The sequence below is a fragment of the Mauremys mutica genome, chromosome 5 (assembly GCF_020497125.1).
Source record: "Mauremys mutica isolate MM-2020 ecotype Southern chromosome 5, ASM2049712v1, whole genome shotgun sequence".
Classification (NCBI taxonomy): domain Eukaryota; kingdom Metazoa; phylum Chordata; order Testudines; family Geoemydidae; genus Mauremys; species Mauremys mutica.
The window spans coordinates 10,359,644-10,383,192 of NC_059076.1; the positions used below are offsets into that span (position 1 = coordinate 10,359,644).

At 44.3% G+C, this 23,549-nt stretch overlaps 1 protein-coding gene across 1 annotated transcript in view; it reads right to left on the bottom strand.

Annotated features, from left to right (window-relative positions):
• Nucleotides 1–9,187: 9,187 nt before the first annotated feature.
• Nucleotides 9,188–23,549, bottom strand: part of TECRL (trans-2,3-enoyl-CoA reductase like) — a 119,574-nt gene continuing 105,212 nt past the window's right edge. Inside the window, exons 9-13 of the mRNA XM_045019225.1 lie at nucleotides 19,479–19,536; nucleotides 16,428–16,513; nucleotides 15,299–15,342; nucleotides 11,777–11,886; nucleotides 9,188–11,638 (exon numbers count right to left, since the gene is read on the bottom strand). Coding sequence (XP_044875160.1) covers nucleotides 11,511–11,638; nucleotides 11,777–11,886; nucleotides 15,299–15,342; nucleotides 16,428–16,513; nucleotides 19,479–19,536 — 426 coding nt within the window. The 3' untranslated portion in view covers nucleotides 9,188–11,510. The remainder of the gene's footprint in view (nucleotides 11,639–11,776; nucleotides 11,887–15,298; nucleotides 15,343–16,427; nucleotides 16,514–19,478; nucleotides 19,537–23,549) is intronic.

Consider the following 23,549-nt stretch of genomic DNA (forward strand, 5'->3'; position numbering starts at 1 on the left):
TCGGCTGATGTATGCTTCGGCAGTCCTGGGAATATAATAAAACTATGCTCGGCATGATTGCCCTGTAGTCTGTTGCACTTGTCCAGATTTAGTGCTCTTGTATAAACTGTGTGCCAGTAGGTAAAAGGAAACATTTTTCTAAGCAGTTGCTAACCTTCATTGCTGATGTCTTTCTTTTCCCTGCACGCGACAGCTGGGAAGAGGCACTGAGTGTGGCAATGCCTGTTCGGTGGGATGGTGCACCAGCAAGTCACAGAACCCAAAACACTTACATTGAGCCATGCTTAAAGTATGGGGGGGGGAGGTCAAAGGGTCACAGGCTAACCCCCATGGCACCAAAGCTTCTGTTCCCGGGTTGTGCTGCCTGCACTTTAAGCAATGGCACTGAGAGAATTTTATTGGCACCCCCCGCCCCCAATACGAGTAGGACTCACCCACTGGCTATGACACTCTCCCTCCCCCTGTTGGGACCACGACATTGTTTCAGCCCAGCTCAGCTTCTGCAGGGGAGAGAAAGTGAGACCAGTGAGTGTCCCTCTGTCATTAGAGGTCTCGCTGAGATCTACCCTAGCTCCCAAAGCCCAGCATGAGCCCCATTTCAGAGCTGCTCACCAAGCCGGTGTCCACCAGCTGCCTGTCACTCACAGGGCAGAAATACCCTTTCCACCCAGCAGGGTGATGGTGGCATTTTACCCAGTGGGTGCCTGCTCTGCATGGCAAGTGTGTGGGGGGGAGGGGCGGGGGGAGAGGCTGCATCCCTGCTGAGAGGGGAGGCTGGGCCACAGGAACCAGCCATGTGAAGGGTCTCTGAAGCTCGGCAGTAGCACGGATCTGGCTGAGGGTCCATGCTGCAGACATGGGCACGGCCAGCATTTGCGCCACTGTTTCCAAGCCATCACTTTACAGTTTGGCAGATTACAGCAGCTTTGGCCCGGAAAATCAATGACCTGTCTGAGCAGGAGGCTGCTTTGCCCCATATTCATTTTTATCACGGTAGCACTTAGACACTCCATTGTGCCAGGTTTTGCACACACTGGGGAATGATTGTGAGCTCTCTGGGGCAGAGGCCATCTAAACAGACAAGGCAGAAGGCAAGCAGTGATTTGCTCAAGGCTAGACAACAACGCATGAGGAAATGCAAGACTAGAAACCCAGCCCTCTCAACTCCAAGTTCATTGCCCCAACCCCTAAACCTCACTAGTCATCTTATTAAACTGCTTTGTAAATATAAAGCCACTGGCCTTGTCTCTGCGTCGTGGTGCAGTGCTTTGCTGGCCTTTCTTATTACCAAATGGGAGCCGGGTGTTTAATAACATGGGCTCTAAAACTAAAATCCTGTATTTCCCGTTGCTGCGGCCATTCCTCTTCTTAAAAGCCCTTGTAGCAGCAGAAGTGGCTCTAAGTCTGTATGAGATTTATACCAACCTTAAAGCCATGTCAAGCTTGTGCACGAGCTGCCATGGCAGGGAACCTGCCATGTCACAAGACAAAGAACAGGAATATAAAGTAGTGTTGTGAAGAACATGGGTATTAACTAACTGGAACTGCTCCTTTCTGTAGCTTTTGTTAGGACAGACACCACTAAGGCTGGAGGAGCAAAAATGTGTATATAGGCACCACAGGAAATGCCACACTGGTTTTCAACCGGTGGTCCACAGATGTCTGGAGACCATGTCTAAGATGTGTAAAGGGGTCTGCACCTCCATTTGTAATTCTGTAGGGATACACAAATGAAGAATGGTTGAATGCCACTGCCATACTGGCTCACCCCCCTGAACAAATTAGTCTAGGATCCTTTCTCTAACAATGGTGGGTAACAATGCTTTCAGAAGAGGGTGCAGAAACCCTGCAGTGACTTGTACCGAACCTTGTCAACACTCAACATTTCTGAAAAAAAACCAGGCCATTTACTTAGATGCCCATGTAAGGCTTCAGAAGCCTGACTTTCTGTACTCATATCTGAAAAAAAAAATCCTGGCCTTGATATTTCCAGCCCATCTTCTAGTAGAGAGAGTTCTTGCTTACCCAGAAAAACAAGAATAGATATCCACAAATAAGAACTTATGAACCATAATTCTTTCATCCCCCTTTCTATCTTATCTTGTCACAGAGCTAAGGTACAATACGACTATGTTGGAAAAGTAACCAAGCAGCGTTGGGAGAATTAGCTTTAATGTTTTTGGACAGAGAATCATTTAAATGGTTTCCAGTCTGGAAAGTAGATGTCGAAGAGGGAGGCTCAAAGGAGATGGGGTATGTCTTTTTTTTAAAAAGGGTGGCAGAGTGGATAGGTCTCTCAACTGTGATTCATCAGGCACAAATTTACCTCTTTGCTAGTCAACCGACTTCTTGTGTGACTTTAGGTGAGTGACTCACTCTCACTGCTCTGGCTGTGAAATGGGGATAATGCTTCCCTCCTTCACAAAAGTGTTATGATGATAAATCCATGAATGATTATGCGAAGATCATATGTTGTGGAGGTGAGGGCACAAGAATACATTGATGGCTTTTTTCTCGTTAGACTCTTCCAAAGTGAATGGAAGTCTTTCCACTGACTTCACTAGGTATTGGCTCAGGCCCTACAGGCTGTGTCATAATTACAGAGAGGAAGTTAGGAGGATTCCAACTTCAGAAGGCCACACAAAGGGCGCTGAGAAAAGATGTGATGTAAGCCAAAGAGTGGAAGAATACGAAGTTCTTGTGTGTGACAAATATTCCCTGTTGGTTAAGGATGGGTACATTTCATTAGATATAATATTGGAGATGTGTCATCTTTAATCCATTGCTGTCAAGCTCTATTGTCAGAAAAGGTGAAATTTCTTTCCAAAACGACACATTCACTAATCCCTGACAGCGCACTGTGACCACATTCTGGTCCCTCACACCCTCCAATCAATGCTTCCTTGTGTGGTAATGCCCTTCAACCTGGAAAATGGCTTCAATTTAAAAAAAAAGATCTTAGCAAACTACCATTTTTTAAAATTCATGGTTACTAACTTTTTTTTTGTGTTTCAGCTATAATATTTACACAAATAGAAAGAGCAACAGCATTTCAAGGAGATCAGTGTCAGGAAGAGACAACATGTTCATGTGGTATATTTCCACTGCAGCCTGCCATGTAATGGTGCAGAAGAAAGTGTCCAGGCATAGCTAGAGCTGCAATTTTGAAACTAAAGTTTTCTCCCTGAGCAGAATGGTAGGATATTTGGAACACAAATAGGACGGGCTGGCAAAGACTGTTTCTACCATTAAGAATATGAGTTTCAGAAGGGAGCTAGCTAATGAGAGTGCATTTTTCTTAAAATAAAATAATGCTCTTTCAGTAAGAAATTAACTAATATTGCTGGGTACTAGAGCTGGAAACAGAAATCCCTATCACTGATAAATTGTTGTTACTGATTTTTTTCCCCTGAGTCAGGACAAAAAGTCAGAAATGTGAAATATCTCCTGGGAAGGGATTTCCAGAAAAAAACCCCACTTTCAACAGCATCCAAGTGGAATCTTTTGGCTCTCCAGCTCCTGGGTCTTGTCAATTTCATTGTCTCCCTGCAGAGGGAAAGTGAAATTAGGAAGCGGTTTCTGACCTGGCAGCCATCAGTTTGATTGTCCTGAGGGGAAAAAAAAAAACAAAATTTCAACAAAATTGAAATTTTCCAGTGAAAAGATTTAGATTTTTTGCAAAAAAGGCATTTTTCCATCAATCATTCCATTGGGAAATTCCCACCCTTATCATAGCTATTTAAACTGTAAATGCCTCTGCAGTTTTTCTTAATTCCGCTGTCTTCAAATCAATTGTCGGATGGACCAAAGCTGATGCACTTTGTATGCCCAGAGCCCTGTGGGGTGCTTAGCATTTTGTCATTTTTACCACATACAAATAACCAAACGACTGGCTAGTTCTCTCGTTTCACCTACTGAGCCGAAGAGTGTAAAGCATCAAACAAAGAGGCTAAAGAGTCATGTGTGCAGGGAAAAGAAAACTCAGGCTGATCCATGTTAGGACTTTTTAAAATAAGTTTATCAAGCCACAGTGGCACTGAGCAAACATTCCCACAAATCCTTCGCTCTGTGAAGGTTATTCTTATTCTTATTAATTACATGCATTAACGGACTCAAGCAAAACTTTTGACAACAGTAAGAACAAAAAGCAGATATCCAGTCTGATGCAATCACAACCTAAAATTCCATTTCAGTTTATTTATGCAAATCCTCAAATTAGCATATTCTACATTCCTCTGAAACCTTTAATGGATTCTGCCGATGAGGAATGGGCGTTCAAGAGAAATCTCACAGCTAACTAAAAAACAGAAAAAATCTGCAAATAAAACATCATGCAGGAAATAGTATCTTCATGGAAAACTCTTTATGGCTTGAATTTGTGTTGACTTTAGCAGCACTTGTAGCAACTGTAACTAGATAAATGGGTCTGTGTTTTCTTTCCCTTCTATATTGATGTACAAGTCTTTGCGTTCAGTGATTTTTATTTTAATACACTTAACTATCACAGTGGGCTCGCTTTGATATCAGGCTGCTTTTTCCTGGTCCCAAGTGTGATAAAAGCCAGTCATTGAATTGATACAAAACAATGTGAAATGAAGAGTATTTTGATGATAATACGAGTTTTAAAAGGGAGGGGTAACTCCTTTTATTCATCCGTCCTACTGCGCCTCTTTTTGGCTATATTTTCACCATAAAAGGATGACTTTATTACTCTCATTCCTTTGTAGTCAGCTAAGATGGAAAGCAGAGGATATAGTGTGTGTCTTGTATGGCAGGCATTTAACTAGACACCCCAAACTAAGATTTTTCCAATCAGGGTCCTGCACGTAGGCTCATGACAGCACATACATACACTAAGGGTATGTCTACACAACAAGAGTAGTTCGATTCAACTTAAGTCGAATTTGTGGAATCGACCTTACAAAGTCGAATTTGTGTATCCACACTAAGGACACTAATTCGACTTTGTGAGTCCACACTAACGGGGCAAGCGTCGACATTGGAAGCAGTGCACTGTGGGCAGCTATCCCACAGTTCCCGCAGTCCCCGCTGCCCATTGGAATTCTGGGTAGAGCCCCAATGCCTGCTGGGGGAAAAATGTGTCGAGGGTGGTCTTGGGTAACTGTCATCATTCAACCGTCACTCCTGCCCTCCCTCCCTGAAAGCGCCGGCGGGAAATCTGTTCGCGCACTTTTCTGGTCAGTGACAGCGCGGACGCCACAGCACTGCGAGCATGGAGCCCGCTGCGATCATCGCTGCACTTATGGCCGTTGTCAACTCCTCGCACCTTATCATCCACCTCTTCCACAGTCAGCTGCTGAGAAATCGGGCGAGGAGGCTCTGGCAGCACGGTGAGGACATGAAGTCTCAGAGTGGCATAGACCTCTCAGAAAGAACGGGATCCCGCGCCGCGGAGATCATGGTGGCAATGGTCATGTTCATGCTGCGGAACGGTGATTCTGGGCCCGGGAAACAAGCACGGACTGGTGGGACCGCATAGTGCTGCAGGTCCGGGATGAATTACAGTGGCTGCGAAACTTCAGGATGCGTAAGGGCACTTTCCTTGAACTGTGTGACTTGCTGTCCCCTGCCCTGAAGCGCAAGGACACCTGAATGCGAGCAGCCCTGACTGTGCAGAAGCGAGTGGCCATAGCCCTCTGGAAACTTGCAACACCAGACAGCTACCGGTCACTAGCAAACCACTTTGGCATGGGCAAATCTACCGGGGGGGGGGGGGTTGCTGTGCTGCAAGTAGCCCACGCAATCGTTGAGCTACTGCTCTCAAAGGTAGTGACCCTGGGAAAGGTCCAGGTCGTCATAGATGGCTTCACCGCGATGGGATTCCCAAACTGCGGTGGGGCTATAGATGGAACTCACATCCCTATCCTGGGACCGGCCCACCAGGCCAGCCAGTATATTAACCGAAAGGGCTACTTTTCAATGGTGCTGCAAGCGCTGGTGGACCATAGGGGATGTTTTACCAACATCAACGTCGGGTGGCCGGGCAAGGTTCATGACGCGCATGTTTTCAGGAACTCTGGTCTGTTTAGACGCCTGCAGGAAGGTAGTTTCTTCCCGGACCACAAAATAACTGTTGGGGATGTGCAGATGCCTATAGTGATCCTCGGGGACCCAGCCTACCCGCTAATGCCCTGGCTCATGAAGCCCTATACAGGCGCCTTGGACAGTGACAAGGAACTCTTCAACTACCGGCTGAGCAAGTGCAGAATGGTGGTGGAGTGTGCTTTCAGACGTCTCAAGGGGAGATGGCGAAGCTTACTGACTCGCTCGTATTTCAGCGAAACCAATATCCCCATTGTTATTGCAGCTTGCTGTGTGCTCCACAATCTCTGTGAGAGCAAGGGGGAGACCTTTATGGCGGGATGGGAGGTTGAGGCAAATTGCCTGGCTGCAGATTACGCTCAGCCAGACACCCGTGCCATTAGAAGAGCCCAGCGGGAAGTGCTGTGCATCCAGGAGGCTTTGAAAGCTAGGTTCCTCAGCGAGCAGCGTGACCTGTGACTGTTCAGTTTCTTTACAGAGAAGCTGAACCTGCCCGTTTCTTTGACCAGTTACTGTTGACTATCCTCTGCAGTTACATACCCCGTTTCCCCCCTTCCAACACACATGTAAAAATAAAATACATGTTCCATTGTTACTTAACAAAGGTTTCTTTATTAATGACTTTGCGTTAAAGGGTTGAAACTGGGACACAGACTGTGCTGGGTAGGGTGTGCGGTGATGTAAAGACTGCCTCTAAACTCGAGGAATGACAGGCTCCTGCTCCTAGAGCGGTCCGCAGTGCTGGACTGGTTGTTTCAACGGAGCCTGCCATCTCTCCTTTTTGGGACTCTGTGTGCGGGGGCTATGTGACCTTGTTGCGGAGGAGGACGAATACAGATTCCCCTGCTGCGTGGCTCTGTGGTCCAGGACAAGGACCGCTGCATTAGATCTGTAACCGCCCTCCCCCGCTACAAAGTCACGTACCCCCCCCACCCACACAGAACCTGGAAACCACCTCCCATACCGACCAGGGTGCCTACTGACTGCACTGTGTGTGTGACCTGCTGCTGATCCTGCCCCCGTGTCTGTACCCTGGTAAAGGTGACTGTCCTATGCAATTACAAACCCCCTTCCCCACCACCCCTTCAAACACAGTCTTCTGTACAAAAACATGACGGAAACAGTAATTAACAGCAAAGTATTTTTAATAATCAATTGGCAGTTAGAGGATGAAACTGGGATTGGGGCTTGGGTGAGTCTGGAAGGGAAGGACTTCTCAAAATTTAGGGAATAAGAGCTTTTGGGTACTTGAGCACTCTGCTGGGGTGGAGTGACAGTTTTCACGGCCCCTGTCACCCCTCCTTTTTGTTATTTTGGGTGAGCGGGGTATGGGACTTTGTGGCGGGGGAGGGCGGTTGCAGATACACTGCAGGGGGGCTCTGTCTGCCTGCCTGCGGTCCTGCAGAACATGCACAAGGCGCCGGAGCGTGTCCGTTTGCTCTCTCATTAGTCCAAGCAGCGTTTGAGTCGCCTGCTTGTCTTCCTCATGCCACCTCTCCTCCCGTTCGCTGTGTGAGCGCTGGTACTGAGAGAGGTTCTCCCTCCACTGGCTCTGCTGGGCCGCCTCGGCTCGGGAGCAGCCCATAAGTTCCTGTGTGGCTGGTCAGAACATCCAAGCTCGGACTGCTGTCCAGAGCGTCAACAGAGTGGTGCACTGTGGGATAGCTCCCGGAGCTACTAAGGTTGATTTCTGTCCACACATAGGCTAATTCGACATAGCCATGTCGAATTTAGCGCTACTCCCCTCGTCGGGGAGGAGTACAGAATTCGAACTAAAGAGCCCTCTAGGTCGAACTAATTAGCTTCCTGGTGTGGACGGGTGCACGGTTAAGTCGAATTAACGCTGCTAAATTCGACATAAACTCCTAGTGTAGACCAGGCCTAAGTAAACGGCCCCTTTTCAAACATGCTGAGCACCAAGCAGCTCAAATGGTTCTCAATAACAGCTGCTGGAGGTTGAGAACTTTGGAACAATCCGGCCAGCTGCACGTGTGGCAATATATTGCTTTAGAGGCCTAGTTTTAAGCCTTCCCCTCTGGAAAACCTTGGTTCACCATTTGGGAGGCTGAAATGAAGAGATCTCTTTGGATAATTGCAGGCCAGGCCAGATTCTTACCCACTGAAGCAGGCATTCCCTCTTTTTAAGATGCAAAGTTTTGCCTAGCTGCATCCAACGTTGCCATGACACAATGAGAAATTTGCTCCAGGATTTAGAACTGCGTTGGGAATCTGTGGGCTGCTAAATCACCAGAAATGGGCTGCCAGAGCTAGTTGAGAGAGGGTGGTGGAACTTCTGAGAAGGAGCTGCTTCTCAGGTCTTCTCCTAAGTCTGGGGGAGGTTTTTAATCATGTAAATTATCATTTTTTTTTATTACAGACCCATCTGCGAGGCATGTGGGGAAGTTTTGTGGGGTGTTTTTGGTTCTGACCCCCCAGGCCATAGCTTCTGTCACTGCCAATGTTTCCCAAACCTAGAAGCTTGGTGAAGAATCGCCTTAGATGCATATGAACATTAATGCCTCAACCTGGCATATGAGTCAGGGGGTTGTTCTTTCATTTACTTATCAGTAAGTTCACAGTGTTGCTGCCTCTTGGGCAGACAAGAAGGACCCATCTATTATTGAATTGTGCTGAGCCACTTTGCAGTCTGGTGCACCTGCATTTATTTACTAGTTGCTTCTAACAGGATCTGATTTCAGTGTCTTTGGTTGCCTTCCAAAGTTAAGCCTGTCTCCTGTTAATAGCTGATTGCTGAGAACGACTTTTCTGGTGCAGGGTGGGGTGAGATGTATCAGTGTCAACTCTGCCTTGAATATGTAATAGAATTCAAATTAATATAGCTCTCTTTCTTTGCCTATGTAATCAGGAGGCAATTGCCCTATTCCCCTCTACATAGGGATCCGGATTCCTGTCAGGGATAGTCTAGTCTATTTTCTCCTGCTCAGAGCAGGGGGATGGACTAGGGGACCTTTTGAGGTCCCTTTGAACCCTGTATTTGTAAGACTGTATAAACCACATCTTTACAAAGAATGTAATTGGAAATTGGAACACAAAAGCATACAGCAAATACCATCTTCTAAAATAGATCTTTATTATGGGACATAATATTAGCTAATTGGTTGCTCACAGTGATTCTGGTGTATATATTGGCAGCAATGAAAAAAATGCCAGATGTTAACAGCTCACCGGTTTAAAAAAATATATGGGAAATTATGTATTTACATTACCAAAATTAAATGCAATTATTCTTTACATACATCATCCTTACACAGGATTTATTTGGTACGTGCCATGTCACCACACGTTTCTAATCTGTTTCGGTATAATCTGCTGTGTTTTACTGAAAGGACTAAGATATGTGCATCTCCCAGGATTTATGGGTCCACCAAAGATGTTGTCATAGGCAAAAATTCATATATGCCTTTCCCTTTCATCATTACCTTAAACAATTTTCAAGTCAACCCTTCTTATTTCCTTCTCTTTCTTACCCTCGCCATATAACCAAACTCAGTTGTTTTCTTCCTGTCCAAGTTTTTGAAACAACATATTTCACTCTACCTACCAGTCTACCAGAATTGCTGAAACTTACAATGTGCCTTGGCTACTATTTCACTTGAATATTTATAACAGACGCTACAGTCAACACACATAAATCGTTGCTTGTCTTGCTAACAGGATAAACACTGCAAGCCTGTAGATTAGACATTTGAAGAGGGATATGAACCCAATTTATTGGGCAAATTAACTTTGTTAGAGCACTTGAGCACAGTGCTGCTAGGCAAGAGAGTCGTTTCTCTCAGAGCCTGAACTTGTCCTGCTTTGCTGCTGTGGCTTGGTTCTACACTCAGCATTGAAGTTTTCAGCCAGGCTTTTTAACCTGCCATGAGGATGTGAGAAGCATCTATTAAGGTGCCAAATAAAGAGAATGAAGAATTGAAGAAGTGAGGTTTCGTGCATTAATGCTTCGTGAGGCAACTCTGGCCCCTTTGCTCTCCAAAGCTACTACAATTCCATCATACCTTGCCTCTAAAAATTGTCTTACTCCATACTAAGGGAGTCATTGACCTGCAAATGAATTTACGTAGAGTTTCCAGGGATTTGAATAAAAGACTGTCCCTTTGAAAAGAATAATGAGACTCAAAAAAGAAAAGCAAAGAAAGAACTGACTAAGCAACTCAAACCAGGGCTTGATTTCCAAAAGCAACCTCAAGATGCACGCGATGCCAAACGAGATTCATGAAGCGTTGCCCACTTGCACCAGCTGAGTATCTGCCCTGGCATGTTTGAACCAAGATAGGCCCTGAATTCTGGTGGGGATCCTCTCCCTTTCAGGAATAATTAGTATTTAGGTACAGGTTACACCTCACGATCTCAAAGTGCTTTATAAACAGAGGATAAATGTTAGCCTGAGATGGAAAGTCTGAGGCACTGAGAGGTTACAGACCAATTTCTGATCCCATTACTCACACTGAGTAGAAACTTACTGCACAAACAGTTCCATTAATTCTGGTGTGATTAATTCAGCATGAGTGTCAGTTGGTGTCATCATCTGGATTCAAGTGATTTCCTCATGGCACAAGAGCACATACATGGCAAGGTGGGCCATACTTGGGGTGACCCTAAACCTGGGACTACCAGAAGCCAGGAGGGGAAGAGAAGGATGGATCACACCATAATTGCCCTGTTTTGAGCACTCCCCCTGACACTCCGGTACCAGCCACAGTTGGAGACAGAATACTGGGCTAGATGGACCCATTGTGCTAGTGCTTATGTTCATAAGACTGGAATTAGAACTTCATTCGCCTGATACTCACTTGATCCGCTGAGGCCATGCTGCCTCCTGGGAAAAAAAAAACCAGACTTCTCCACAGTGCTGAGTTTAAGCCAGTTTGCATCATCAAACAACTTGCTAGTTGTCAGGAATTGGTTCAGTAAAACAAAACTGCAAAGCTACCCTAATTAATACTCTATAAACCAACACTGTTTGGTGGTACACCTTAGAGGGATTTATGCAGAACATTCTGCTTTGAATACAGTTAAAGCTGTGGCATTTCCTGCAATGCAAAACGCTCAGAATCTGATCTGCATTTGCTATTGAACCTTAATCTCACAGGGAGCAGATCAGCATCACCCCAAGGGCTTGAAACAGAGCAACCCCCATTGACACCAGCTGGTGATTTGGCCCAACATTCACAGGACAGAGTTTCCTGTCTTCCTGATTAGCTCCATTGCACAAAATCTAATTCAATCATATCTTCTAACACAAACCGAGGGTTCAAAGCCAGATTCTGTTCACTTAATTCAAAACGCCCCCTTCTGATGTTAATTGTCTGAAAATGATACCCAACAATTCTTGCCTGTCTTCTTTGGTTACTAAATGAAAGAGTTCATTTGTTTCCAGAATCAGTTCTCCAAGCAGTAGAATCCCATATTCACTGTTTAAGAGCTTAGAAGATGAATGGAATCATGGCTGTTTTCCTAAGCGCACCCATATTATATTTCTTCAGGTAGAGCCTGTGTTTCTTTTGGGCCCAGAGGGACATCTGGATGGCCATCAGGAAAGCAAAAATTCCAACTGCAACAAAGAAAATGTGTGTCAACAACATTCATATTTACCATGAATAAAATGGAAGGTGGATCCCTACAGCATGAGCCACTCTCAGCACAGTGTTTTAAATTACATTTCCTGAGCACATCTGTGTATCTTATATACCCCCATCATTGTCTAGAGATGGGTGGGAAATGGTTTTCCCATCCTGGGAGAATTTTTGAGACTTTAACAATATTTCCTGTTTCAAATTAGGATGAAAAGTTGAAAATGTAAAAAAAAATTCATCAAAAGAAAAATTGGATTGGGTCCATTGAAACATTTAGCTTTGATTTAAACCTTTTTTACATGTTTTTAAATTCACTGTAAAATAACTTACGTTTGAAACAAAAAGTTGTTTCACACCAAAATCAGAAACTTTGTTTTGCCAATGTAGAAATGGGATGTTTTGACAATTTCAAAGCTTTATTTTTTCCCTCAAATAAATGATTTCCAAATGGGAAACTCCTCAAAACCAACCTTTTCTTGCAAAAAGTTTTGGTTTTTGAGAAGCATCATTTTCTGATGAAAAAATATTTCATCAAAACATTCACGACCAGCACTATTACCATAGTATCTGCGCACCTCACAGTCGTTTATTGTACTTATTCTCGCCATATTTCTGTGAGGTAGGGCAGGGTTATTATCCCTATTGTACAGATGAGGAACTGATGCATTGAGAGGCTAACTGACTTGCCCAAGGTTACACAGAAAGTCTGTGGCTAGGGAGAGCTTGTGCCCAGGTCACTCAAGTCCTAGACTAATGCCCTAAACACTGGACAATTCTTTACTATTTTGAATAGCCATGTAATTTGCATGGGAACTATTACAGGGGGAGGTTGATGTGAGCTGTTGAATTCTCTGGTTTGTTGGTCGTGGATTATATTCAAATATAATTTGGGCTATTTATTCTGTTTTTCAGTTATGTCAAGGCCCTAATCCAGAAAAAACAAAAACAAACAAACAAACAAAAACACGGCTTATTTTTAAGCATGTGAGTAGACTCATGGGGTAAAATCTTGACCCTCCTGAAGTCAATGGGGATTTTGCTATTGACTTCACTGGGGCCAGGATTTCACGTGCTTGAAGCTAAGAATTCTCACCCATCAAGGGGTGTGGCAAGTTGCTACCTTTCCTGCCTGAAAGGAGGAAATGTGCCTCTCTGAGGGGTGAGCTCTCTGTGGCGGTGTGCCCTGACTCTTGTTTTAAGGCCCTCATCCAAAGCCCATTGAAGTGAAAGAACAGTCACATTGACGTCAGTGGGCGCTAAATCAGGCCCTAAAGGCACAATCTAGTCTATCAGAAGGTAACATGCCAGGAGAAAAAAGACCACTGGCATTGATAAAGGTACCTACTACCAGGTGTATAAAGTCTAAGATCTTAAGGTATGCCTAAACTGCAGTCCAAGGGGTAACTGCAACATGCCTGCACTAGCTTTACCTATGCCAGCACATCCCAAAATAATAGTGTAGCCTTGGGGGCATGGACATTGGGCTAGTAATGTTTGTGCCTGGGGTTCCCAGCATGCTTGTACAGCTTGTGCTAAAGCCCAACCATCATGTCTACACTGCTGCTTTGAGCTGTGCTAGCGCAGGTCTGTGTACCCATGCTGCAATCACACCACGGCCTGCAGTGGAGACATACCCTGAGGCTTTGGCTACACTTACACTTCAAAGCGCTCCCGCGGCAGCGCTGCCGCGGCAGTGCTTTGAAGCGCTAAGTGTAGTCAAAGCGCCAGCGCTGGGAGAAAGCTCTCCCAGCGCTGTCCGTACTCCACCTCCCTGTGGGGAATAACGGACAGCGCTGGGAGCCGCGCTCCCAGCGCTGGGGCTTTGACTACACTGGCGCTTTGCAGCGCCGCAATTTGCAGCGCTGGAGAGGGTGTGTTTTCACACCCTGCTGCAGCGCTGCAAATTTGTAAGTGTAGCCAAGCCCGGTACGTCAGACAAGGCAGAAGGTATTAGAAACATTAGCACCTTGTGGTGGTGGAGAGATACACCTCTACCCCGATAGAACGCTGTCCTCGGGAGCCAAAAAATCTTACCGCGTTATAGGTGAAACGGCTTTAAATTGAACTGGCTTTGATCTGCCGGAGTGTGCAGCCCCCCTCCTCCTCCCCGGAGCACTGCTTTACCGCGTTATATCCCAATTCATGTTATATCAGGTCGTGTTATATCGGGGTACAGGTGTACCAGTGTCATGGTACACTTATGTTGCCACAAACTACACCAATCTGTTTTAATCTATATAAATAGGTAGCCACTTTGAGGAGGCTTTTGCAGGTTCATTAATCTGGCTTCCAGAAAGTGCTCCAATACAACATATTAGGTGCTAACAAGGCAAGAGAGTGGAAAGTGTCGCAAGGAAGAATACAAATAATGGAAGAAGAATTAGAACAGCACAGAGCATCAGATGTGAACTCCACGGCATCATTTAGCAAAACAAAAAGTAGTGCTGAGAGATGTCTGGGGTAGCTCAGGGCAAGCAGGGGAAGGATTAGTATCCTGCAGCTCATTCTGTTACTTGCCTCTTAACCCAATAGCACCATGACCCTCACTACACATTCACATCTTTCCTACAGTAACTATGTATAAAGCTGTTTGGAAAATATTTTTGTTTACATTGTGATAAATAAAAAAAAATCAGTTAGTTAGTCATGAAAATTTTCATCCAGTCTTGAAATCACTTTTATTTAATTTTTTCAAAGTATCTATTTTAATTGCAAAATTGTACATGTGGCATTTCTTATTTTCTGGTAACAACAACAACAAAAAAATTAAATGAATTTTTTTAATTTTTTGGTCAGCTTAGCCATATGGGGCTAGATTTCCAGAGGAATTTAGACACCTCAAGACACAGCTAGGCCCCCTGGTGGCATTTTCAAAAGATTCTATGCAGGCTTTCAATGGGAGTTAGGTGCCTAACTCACTTAAGCCCTTCTGTAAATCCCAAGGATGCCTATCTGCATTTTTAGGTGCCCTCAAGTGCCTTTGGAAATCTTGTCTCTGGTGAAATTTCTTTTAAATAAAGTCCAAATAAAATAAAACAACAACAGAAAATGTCATACTTGAAAAATGATGAATAGTAAATGAAAAAAATTCTATAGAATTTTTGTTAATCATAGAATCATAGAATCATAGAACTTAAGATCAGAAGGGACCATTATGATCATCTAGTCTGACCTCCCACAAAATGCAGGCCTCAAAAGCTGACCCACCCACTCCTGGAATAATTCTCTCCCTTGACTCAGCTGTTGCAGTCCCCAAATCCTGGTTTAAAGACTTCTAGTAGCAGGTAATCCTCCAGCAAGCGACCCCTGCCCCATGCTGCGGAGGAAGGCAAAAAACCTCCAGGGCCACTGCGAATCTACTGCTAATATTTCAGATTTTTTTATTTGCAAAATATTTAAAAAAAATAATTTCTCACACTGATGTCCAAAAAAGGCAAGTTTTCAACTTGACCAGCTCCACCAGGTACCCAGCTTCCTAAAGATGACACTTTGAAGAGTAATGTGTTAGGGGTACAAAAGAAGATTTGCTGGTGATAGTCCATCAATTATTCTTTGGGGTGATTTTAGGTTTACAAAACTCACTTTTGCCAGTAATGCATTTACATCTCATTCGCTTCCAGTTGACGATTGTCTTACCTGGCAGCGTTTGTGTCATCACCGTAAAACTAATCCAAGACCCAATCTACATGAAGAAAGAAGAATTGTTAATCCTGTCTATGGCAAGGTTTTAACCATACTCTGTACACAACGGCTCCCACTGCCGTCCACTGGAAGAAGAGAAGGTTGGGTGTCTTTACTACACTGAAGATAGGAGGTAGAATTAGTTGGGTGGCTGGATAAAAGGTGAGCATCCAATGTGTCAGACTGGAGTGAGGGAATCATCTGCATGGGTGGGTGACTCTGAGGGTCAGTTGGGAGCATTCGTTCTGGGGAGGAGGATGCAGAAAAGGGCTACTAGAATATCAGAGGAATGGAAAACCTGCCTTATGAGAGGAGACTTAAAGAGCTTGGCTTGTTTAGCCTAACCAGATGAAGGCTGAGGGGAGAGATGATTGCTCTCTATAAATACATCAGAGGGATAAATACCAGGGAGGAGTTATTTAAGTTAAGTGTCAATGTGGACACAAGAACAAATGCATATATACAAATGGCCATCAGAGGAGGGAAGTTCTGGAAACACCCTCCAAGGGAAGCAGTGGGGGCAAAACACCTACCTGGCTTCAAGACTGAGTTTGAGATGTTTATGGAGGGGATGGTATGATGAGACTGCCTACAATGGCATGTGAACCATCGGTGACTGCCAGTGGCAAAAATCCCCAGTGGCCAGTGATGGGGCACTAGATGGACACTACAGTGAATTCTTTCCCAGGTGTCTGGCTGGTGGGTCTCACCCACTTGTTCAGGGTCTAACTATTTGCCACATTTGGGGTCTGAAAGGATTTCCCCCCCAAGTCAGATAGGCAGAGACCCTGGGGGTGGGGTGGGATTGACTTCCGCTGCAGCATGGGTCACTGGCAGATTTAAGCTAGTGTAAATGGTGCACGCTCTGTAACTTGAAGTCTTTAAATCAAGCTTTGAGGAGTTCAGTAACTCAGCCAGAGGCTAGGGGTCTAGTATAGGAAGGGGTGGGCGAGGCTCTGTGGCCTGCGATGTGTCCGGGTGTCTGGAGTCGAGGGGACTGCACTAAAGAGGAGGGATGTTCACTGTGAGCACGCTTGGTGCACCCTGGGCTGTAACCTCCCCCACGCAGAGAAGAAAACAGCATACCTCATACGTGTAGTTGGGACAGGAAACCAATGTGAATAGCCATGTGAAGGGGTTGTAAGTTGGACTTGGAAAAGAGGCTTTATTCCCTTTGGGAAAGAAGAAAACACACATAAACCCACAATGTAAGTACAGCAGGGATCACCGGGGAAGAGGGCCTCATTGCACATATGACGGCCACCGTTTGCACCGACACACAGGGGAAGGAAGGAAGGAACCTCCAGAGCTCAAAGCACGAGTCCGCATAGCGTGAGCTGGGGCTGAAGCAGACTCCTGTGCTCTGGGGCTCAGAGGGCCAATATGACACGCTGAGCAGTGGGTCTCGCATACGCCCTGCAAACATGCAGAGAGACACTTCTCTCAGCATGGGACCGCTCACCGCCTCAGAGGAGAACCAGTAGGCTCACGCTGGTGGCTGAAGTTGCCATCAGGTGTAACCATAGGACTGACAGAACCTGCTGGCAGCAGTGCTTGAGTCCTGAAAAAAGAAGTGCCAGAACTCACTTCTCCATGGGAGCCCTGCTGACACTGGTCCAGATCAATTTGGCCATGGGCAGCAAACGGGGATGTGGGGGCACTATACTCCTGCCAGGACCCTTCGGCCTGTGGAGCGGTAAAAGGAGAGAAGATGGGGGTCTGGCCATAGGGGAGGCAGGGGCAGGGTGCAACAAAGTAGGAGGTTGCAGCTTCCTTTCCTGGCTGTGATGGAGACAGCAGTGCAGGACTGCCCCCCGGCTGAGGACCTGCCACCCACGCAGGAGGAAGCAGGCTGGGGCACCCACATCCCTGGTCATTCTGGTGCTGTGGGCTGGGTATGGAGGCCCTGGTGCTTTCCCTCACCCCCTGCCCTGGGTGGGGCAGCAGTGGTGGGGAATGGAGAGGAGCTACAGACTGAATGCAGGTGTCATAAACATACAGCTAAGGGTACCATAAGATCCCTTTTCACCCTGTAAAGGGTTAATTCCTCTTCTACCTGTAAAGGGTTAAGAAGCTCAGGTAACCTGGGTGGCACCTGACCAAAAGGACCAATAAGGGGAGGAGATACTTTCAAATCTGTGGGGAAAGGTTTTTTTATCTGTGTCTCCCAGAGTCAACAAGGAACCAGGGCAGGGAAAATACATCTCCTTAAGCCATATCTAAGCTAAGCATCTAATATTGCAGAAATAGTAAGTAATAGCAAATAAATGCGTTAGGTTATCTTTTGTTTTAGCTTGTGAATTTTCCCTGTGCTAAAAAGGAGGTTTCTCCCTGTTTTTGTAACTTTAAAGTTTTGCCTTGAGGGGAAATCCTCTGTGTTTTTGAATCTTTTGTTATTCTATAAAGTACTTACCATCCTGATTTACAGAGGTGATTCTTTTACCTTTTCTTTAATTAAAGTTCTTCTTTTAAGAACTCAATTGATTTTTCATTGTTCTTAAGATCCAAGGGTTTGGGTCTGTGTTCACCTGTACCAATTGGTGAGGATATTATTCTCAAGCCTTCCCCAGAAAAGGGGGTGCAGGGCTTGGGGGAATAGGACTCCAAGTGGTCCTTTCCCTGATTCTTTGTCTAAATCACTTGGTGGTGGCAGCATACTGTTCAAGGCAAGGTGGAATTTGTGCCTGGGGAAACTTTTTAACCTAAGCTGGTAAAAATAAGCTTAGGGGGTCTTTTATGTGGGTCCCCACATCTGTACCCCAGAGTTCAGAGTGGGGAAGGAACCCTGACAGCAGGGACTTTCCGTGCAGAGCAGAGGGGTGCTGGGTGGCTGTGGTACCTCTCTCTGCACTCTCCAGGCCGTGCCCTGCTCCGGCAGTGGTACCAGGCTCAGCAAATCCCAGTGCTTCCTTCGGCTCAGTATGTTCCAGCACTTATGTCCCAGGTCCCAGTGCAGGCCAATTTCCTCCTGTACGGGCCGGGAGGGGAGGCAGAAGCTGCTGGCCAAGGGTCCCCCTTTGTTGCGCCCCTGTTAGGACTATTGGAATCCATTCTAGGGTTCAAAAGAAGTGCTGGAAAACTGCTCGGGTGCAGCCCAGCAACACTGGTTGGTGCTTTGAACCCAATAGGGCTCCCATGTGGGCACTAATGACATTCAAAGAGGAAGAGTACTGGGGAGAGCTTCTCAGAGTCAATGGTAACTGGATGCCTACGCCACGTAGGTCCCTTTGGAATTCCAGCCTTCTTAAAAAAACAATTTTCATGTCATAGTAACAGAATTTCCCAGGAAAATAGTCAGGACTCAGAAAGAAAGTGCACTGCAGTAATAATAAAATAAAACAACAATAATACAATAAGATAATGTTATATTCCAGAACCTGACATTTTCGTTCCATGTTGCTAATGTTGTTATTACAAAATGCAATGTGTGAGACTGATGCAAATACCTTTCAGCTCTCACATTGGCCATAATGTTGTCGACACTGTAATGGTATTTAGAGATGAGGTTGCGTGTGTAAATAAATAAGTTTATTTGTTGCTTCTACTGCACATTGTGGCCCCTGTTAAGCACATGGTTAACTGCTTTCCTGCATAGAAATTGAATTAAGAATGTGAATAAGTGTTTTCTTGAAATGGAGCCTATGCTAAGAAAAACAATGATTATTGTGCAATACATGTTTCTTTCTAGAAAATGTGCTGTAGCTATAATTATTTGCCCTAAATCCAAAATGCTCTGCAAAAATGAGAGGTGTGGAGCACATTTTAACAGCACGTTTGTGCACACGCTGATTTTAGGGCAGAAAACTATGCAAATTAGTTATTTTAATGTTTGTTGAATCTTCATTAAAATTAAATCCTTCATTGTCAGTCGACAGCATGTTTTAACACATTTAAACACTCCAATCAAAAATTGAATTGTGGATATTTCTAATGAAGACAAATTTGCTGCAAGCTTTAGAACAGCAATATTACAAATATCACCACATTTAATTAGCAGGTGTTATAACAATGCCATGCTATCTTGCTCAGCTTTCTTTATTTTGTAGACAGACATATAGGTTACAGTAAAAGGTCCCTATATAAAGTGCAATTCAGTATGAAGTAGGTGGGGTGGGGGAAAGTAAAGGGGAGACAAACCTGAGTGATTTTGTTGGACTAAAGCGACGTTGATAAAATGATTTCCAGCTTCACACATCTGCAAAAAAAATTAAAGCATGGTCACTGTTACACATTTAGGATGTTACCAGATAACTGCATGACTGGTTGATTCCAGCAATAGGATTAAACTCTGCATTCAAAAGAATAGCAGAGCATTAAAAAAAATATTGAGAAACCCATTCAAACGGAAATATGTTGCACTCATTGTGAGAACCCAGATGCCCCAGAAAACCATGCACTGGGTGAACTGTAGAGGTGAAATCCTGGCTCCACTGAACACAGTGGCAAAGCTCCCAATGACTTCAGCGGGCCAGGATTTTACCCTTGGTTCCAGAGAGAAGTGTAGGTGCAATCCTGCAAGATAGCAGCAGACTCTTTGATCTCACAGGAGAGACAGCCTTGGGATCATCCACAACAGGCTGATTGAAGAGATTTTGCAAGACACATTTCTGGCTCCACCATCATCTCTTGGCTGTGGACTTGTGTGACGAAGTGTGTGGGGAGTTTTCTTGTTTTTTTCAATGGTTTGCATGCAGAAGATGTGGGACACAGTTTCCCTGGGTGTTACTGGTTTAACGAGGTGATGAGAGATGGAGTTTGTTGTTACAGAGGACCAGTGATGGAACTTGGGACCCCAGCCAATGGCCTGGAGAATGGATACCCCAGTGACTGGTGACCTGGTGACTGAGAGGCCCAGCTAAGGAGTCACTGCTGGTTCCGGCCAGTGGGAGGACAATGGGCTGCGAAGGGAGGACCCCGGTGACCTGACCAGCTGGTTCCAGCCAGAGGAGAGCAAAGGATGGTTGAGAGGAGAGGAGACCCAGGTGACCCTGTTTACCTGGATAGAAGACAATGGACATAGGCTGGGCTTGGGGATGGTGATATCAGATGCCCAGCTAGAAAGCACAGGGGCTCTGGACTGGGGAGAGAGAGCAGGCAGAGCCCACCTAGATGCAGGGGAGACTTAGATGTGCTGTGCTGAGGGAGGCCAGGCCTGAGGGCCCTGAGAGTTTCCTATGCTGTGTTCAGACACTCGATAAACCCTCATGTTTCACGCTGGCTGAGAGTCGCTCCAGTCTAGAGAACAGGGTTGCATTATTCCCTTTGGGAGTGGAGGCCCTGGGGGTCCAGAGCGAGGGGAGTCCCTGAGGGTCCCACAGTGAGACAGGCGTGCTAACGCTCAGAGAGGTGCGGTTCTAGGAGGCGGAGGGGCTTAACTCCCAGGAGAGAGTGGACCCCCGAGAAGGGCTGTCACACTGAAGGGGGTTCCCCCAGGACCGTACGGGGCCAAGAGTGGGCACAACCTGAGTCCATGACATTTTGATCCTGCCTCATGGAAGCTGATGAGAGTTCAGCCATGGTTGTGAGAGCAGAATCAGGACCTAAGTGACCTGTCTCACTGTCAAATATTATGCCCATTCTTCCGCCATATTTTCAAGACCTTCTTTGTGTTGATCAAGGATCACAAAAAACATATGCTGAATAAGTTACACAATGAAAAGAAATGGGCTGGTTAATATTTGTCAAATATTACTCAGAAGGAACTGCTCCATGACGGGCAGTATGGTGCAGTGAATGGATCAGCCTTCAGAAAACCTGGGTTTTCTATTTCTACCTCTGCCAATGACTGGCTGTATCACTTCATCTCTGCTCACTCTCCCCCATGTTATCTTTTCTATTTGGATTGTAAACTCTTTGGGGGCAGGGACTGTTTGTACAGCTTGTTTGTTTGTTTTAAAAGGACATTTAATTCCAGTGAAAAATTCTGAGCAGGAGCAACAACAACAAAGTTCTATTTTTTTTTCTTAGCAATTTTTCTGTTTTTCACAGGAAAATATCAAAACAAAATGGATCACAATTTTCATGTCAATTTAAACTGAAATTGTTTCATATCTGTTTTTGAAAACTGAAAAATTCTCCTCAACTTTTGAAATGTTACACATTTACGTTATTTCATATTTCTTTTAATACTCTAACTTTTACGATGGGAGAAGTTTAAAAAAGTTACAGTGGTAAAGGAAAGAAAAGGAAAAGGAGGGGAAAACAAACTAACAAACTAGACATTGTTCATTCTGTGATATTCAGTGGCAACAAAAGAAAAAGGAGGGGAGAAGCAAAAAACCAAAAATCTGAAATTTCAAAAACATTTCAATTTTCAAAAACCAAAATGAAATGAAAATTTCAATTTGAAATTAAACAACATGCAAGATTTTGCTTCATTTCACTGTGAAATTTTCCATCAAAAATTTAAAAATGTAAAGAAAAAAGAGGCATTTTAATGTGGAAAAAAATCAGTTTTGAAGTAACCCCATTTTTCAGCAGAAAAGTTTTTCATTGGGGCATTTTGATCAGATCTATTTAAAAGTTTAATTTTGGCTGTGTAAGAACTTCAGGATTAGACCCAGTTCTTTTTTTCTGCATATTTTACCCATGATGAATAAAAAATGGAAAACCTCTGCACCTCAAAAAATGCCAATAGATAGAAGAGGAAAAAATATTCCAAAATACTATAAAAGTGGCTAAAATTGGTATATTCCAGACAAAAATAATATTTAAAATATATATATAAGCACACAGCTTTTTTTCTTTTACAAAACAAAATTTTCAAAGTTAAAAGTAATTACATGAAACACTACGCAAATGCAAATATGTTACACACACATGACTGTGCAGCACCACCCATTCATAAATTTTACTTAACACCTACTAATTCTGTAATCAATTATAAGTAAAAGCAAGTTAGGGGCATTTTTGCCGGGATTCTTATTAACTTACCTTTGATGCTGCAGCTGCAGTCAGCTGTAATTAGCTTTTATCTCCCTGTTTAAAATTTGGCTGGTAATCCTCCAAATGGAGAAATATAGCTAAATATAAGCCAGCCCTTAAGCTAATGTCTTAAATATTTAAAATCTAGGAATTTGCAAAACTTCTGATTTTCAATGTGTGACCATTTTCTATCTCCTTAATGAGTTGTACATACGTTCTTTTTTTATCTTAAATTTCAAATGCACCCTATATGAAAATGTATCTCTTGGCTGGCTTGCTTCTATTTCTCCAAATAGAAACATCTTTCAGAAAGGTCTGCTGAGCTCCTTAAATTACTCCGTGCTGTTGTTTACCATGAATGTAGAAGCACATACTTAAAACAAATCAGACGTATCTGATAAAGACAAGCCATGAAGGAAGAAAAACCTTAGTCATATATTTTAGGACCCTTTAAAAATGACCTCAAATAGATTTTTCATACATACTGCAATTTTAGACTTCAGTGTCTTAGAACCTGCTAAGACTAGAAGCAAGCACTTGTATCTGGGGAGATGGCTCCCTTTTCAATGGTATAAATGTCCTGGATCTCAGACCTAAAACCTGGTCCTGTCGCTGGACTGACTGCTGTCTGCAATATTTTGCAGAAAAAAAATAAAATAAAAACCATTTCTTCAGGCAATGAACCATAAAAGATGATAAAAAGAATATTCCACTTAAGTTGAGGAAGAAATGGACCGCTTTTACTAAGCTGTTACTTTGGATAAGTACTATTTTTATTGTTAACATAAGCTGCATTGGTAATCCATTTCCACTGACTTTGAGATACAGACTGCTATAGTCGTGATGGCAGTAAGGTACTGTATGCATCACTGGATTAACACACGATCCCCTGCAGACACAACACACTAAGTTAAGCACTTACTGCTTTCAGCCTCAGGGTTTCAGTGACTACATGAAGTTTTTTCTTCACATAAGTATACTGTCTGTCTTTGCTAGAAAACTGGTTGGAAATGTTTCAATGCAATTTTTGTTGTTGAAAAATGCTGATTCATTGAAACCAAAGCGTTCCATCAGAAAAGTTTCCACAAAACTTTTGTCAGGAAGGTTTCTCAGGTACAGGATGGAATTTGTGGTCAAGCCTAGGGAGAAAGAGAGCCTGGTGGTTACAGCACTTATCTGGGCTAGAGAAGACCCAGTTTCAAATCCCTACTTCCCATTAGGAAGACCAGGAAATTGAACCTAGGACTCCAGTGTGCCTGGTGAGTGCCTTAACTTCCCACCTGT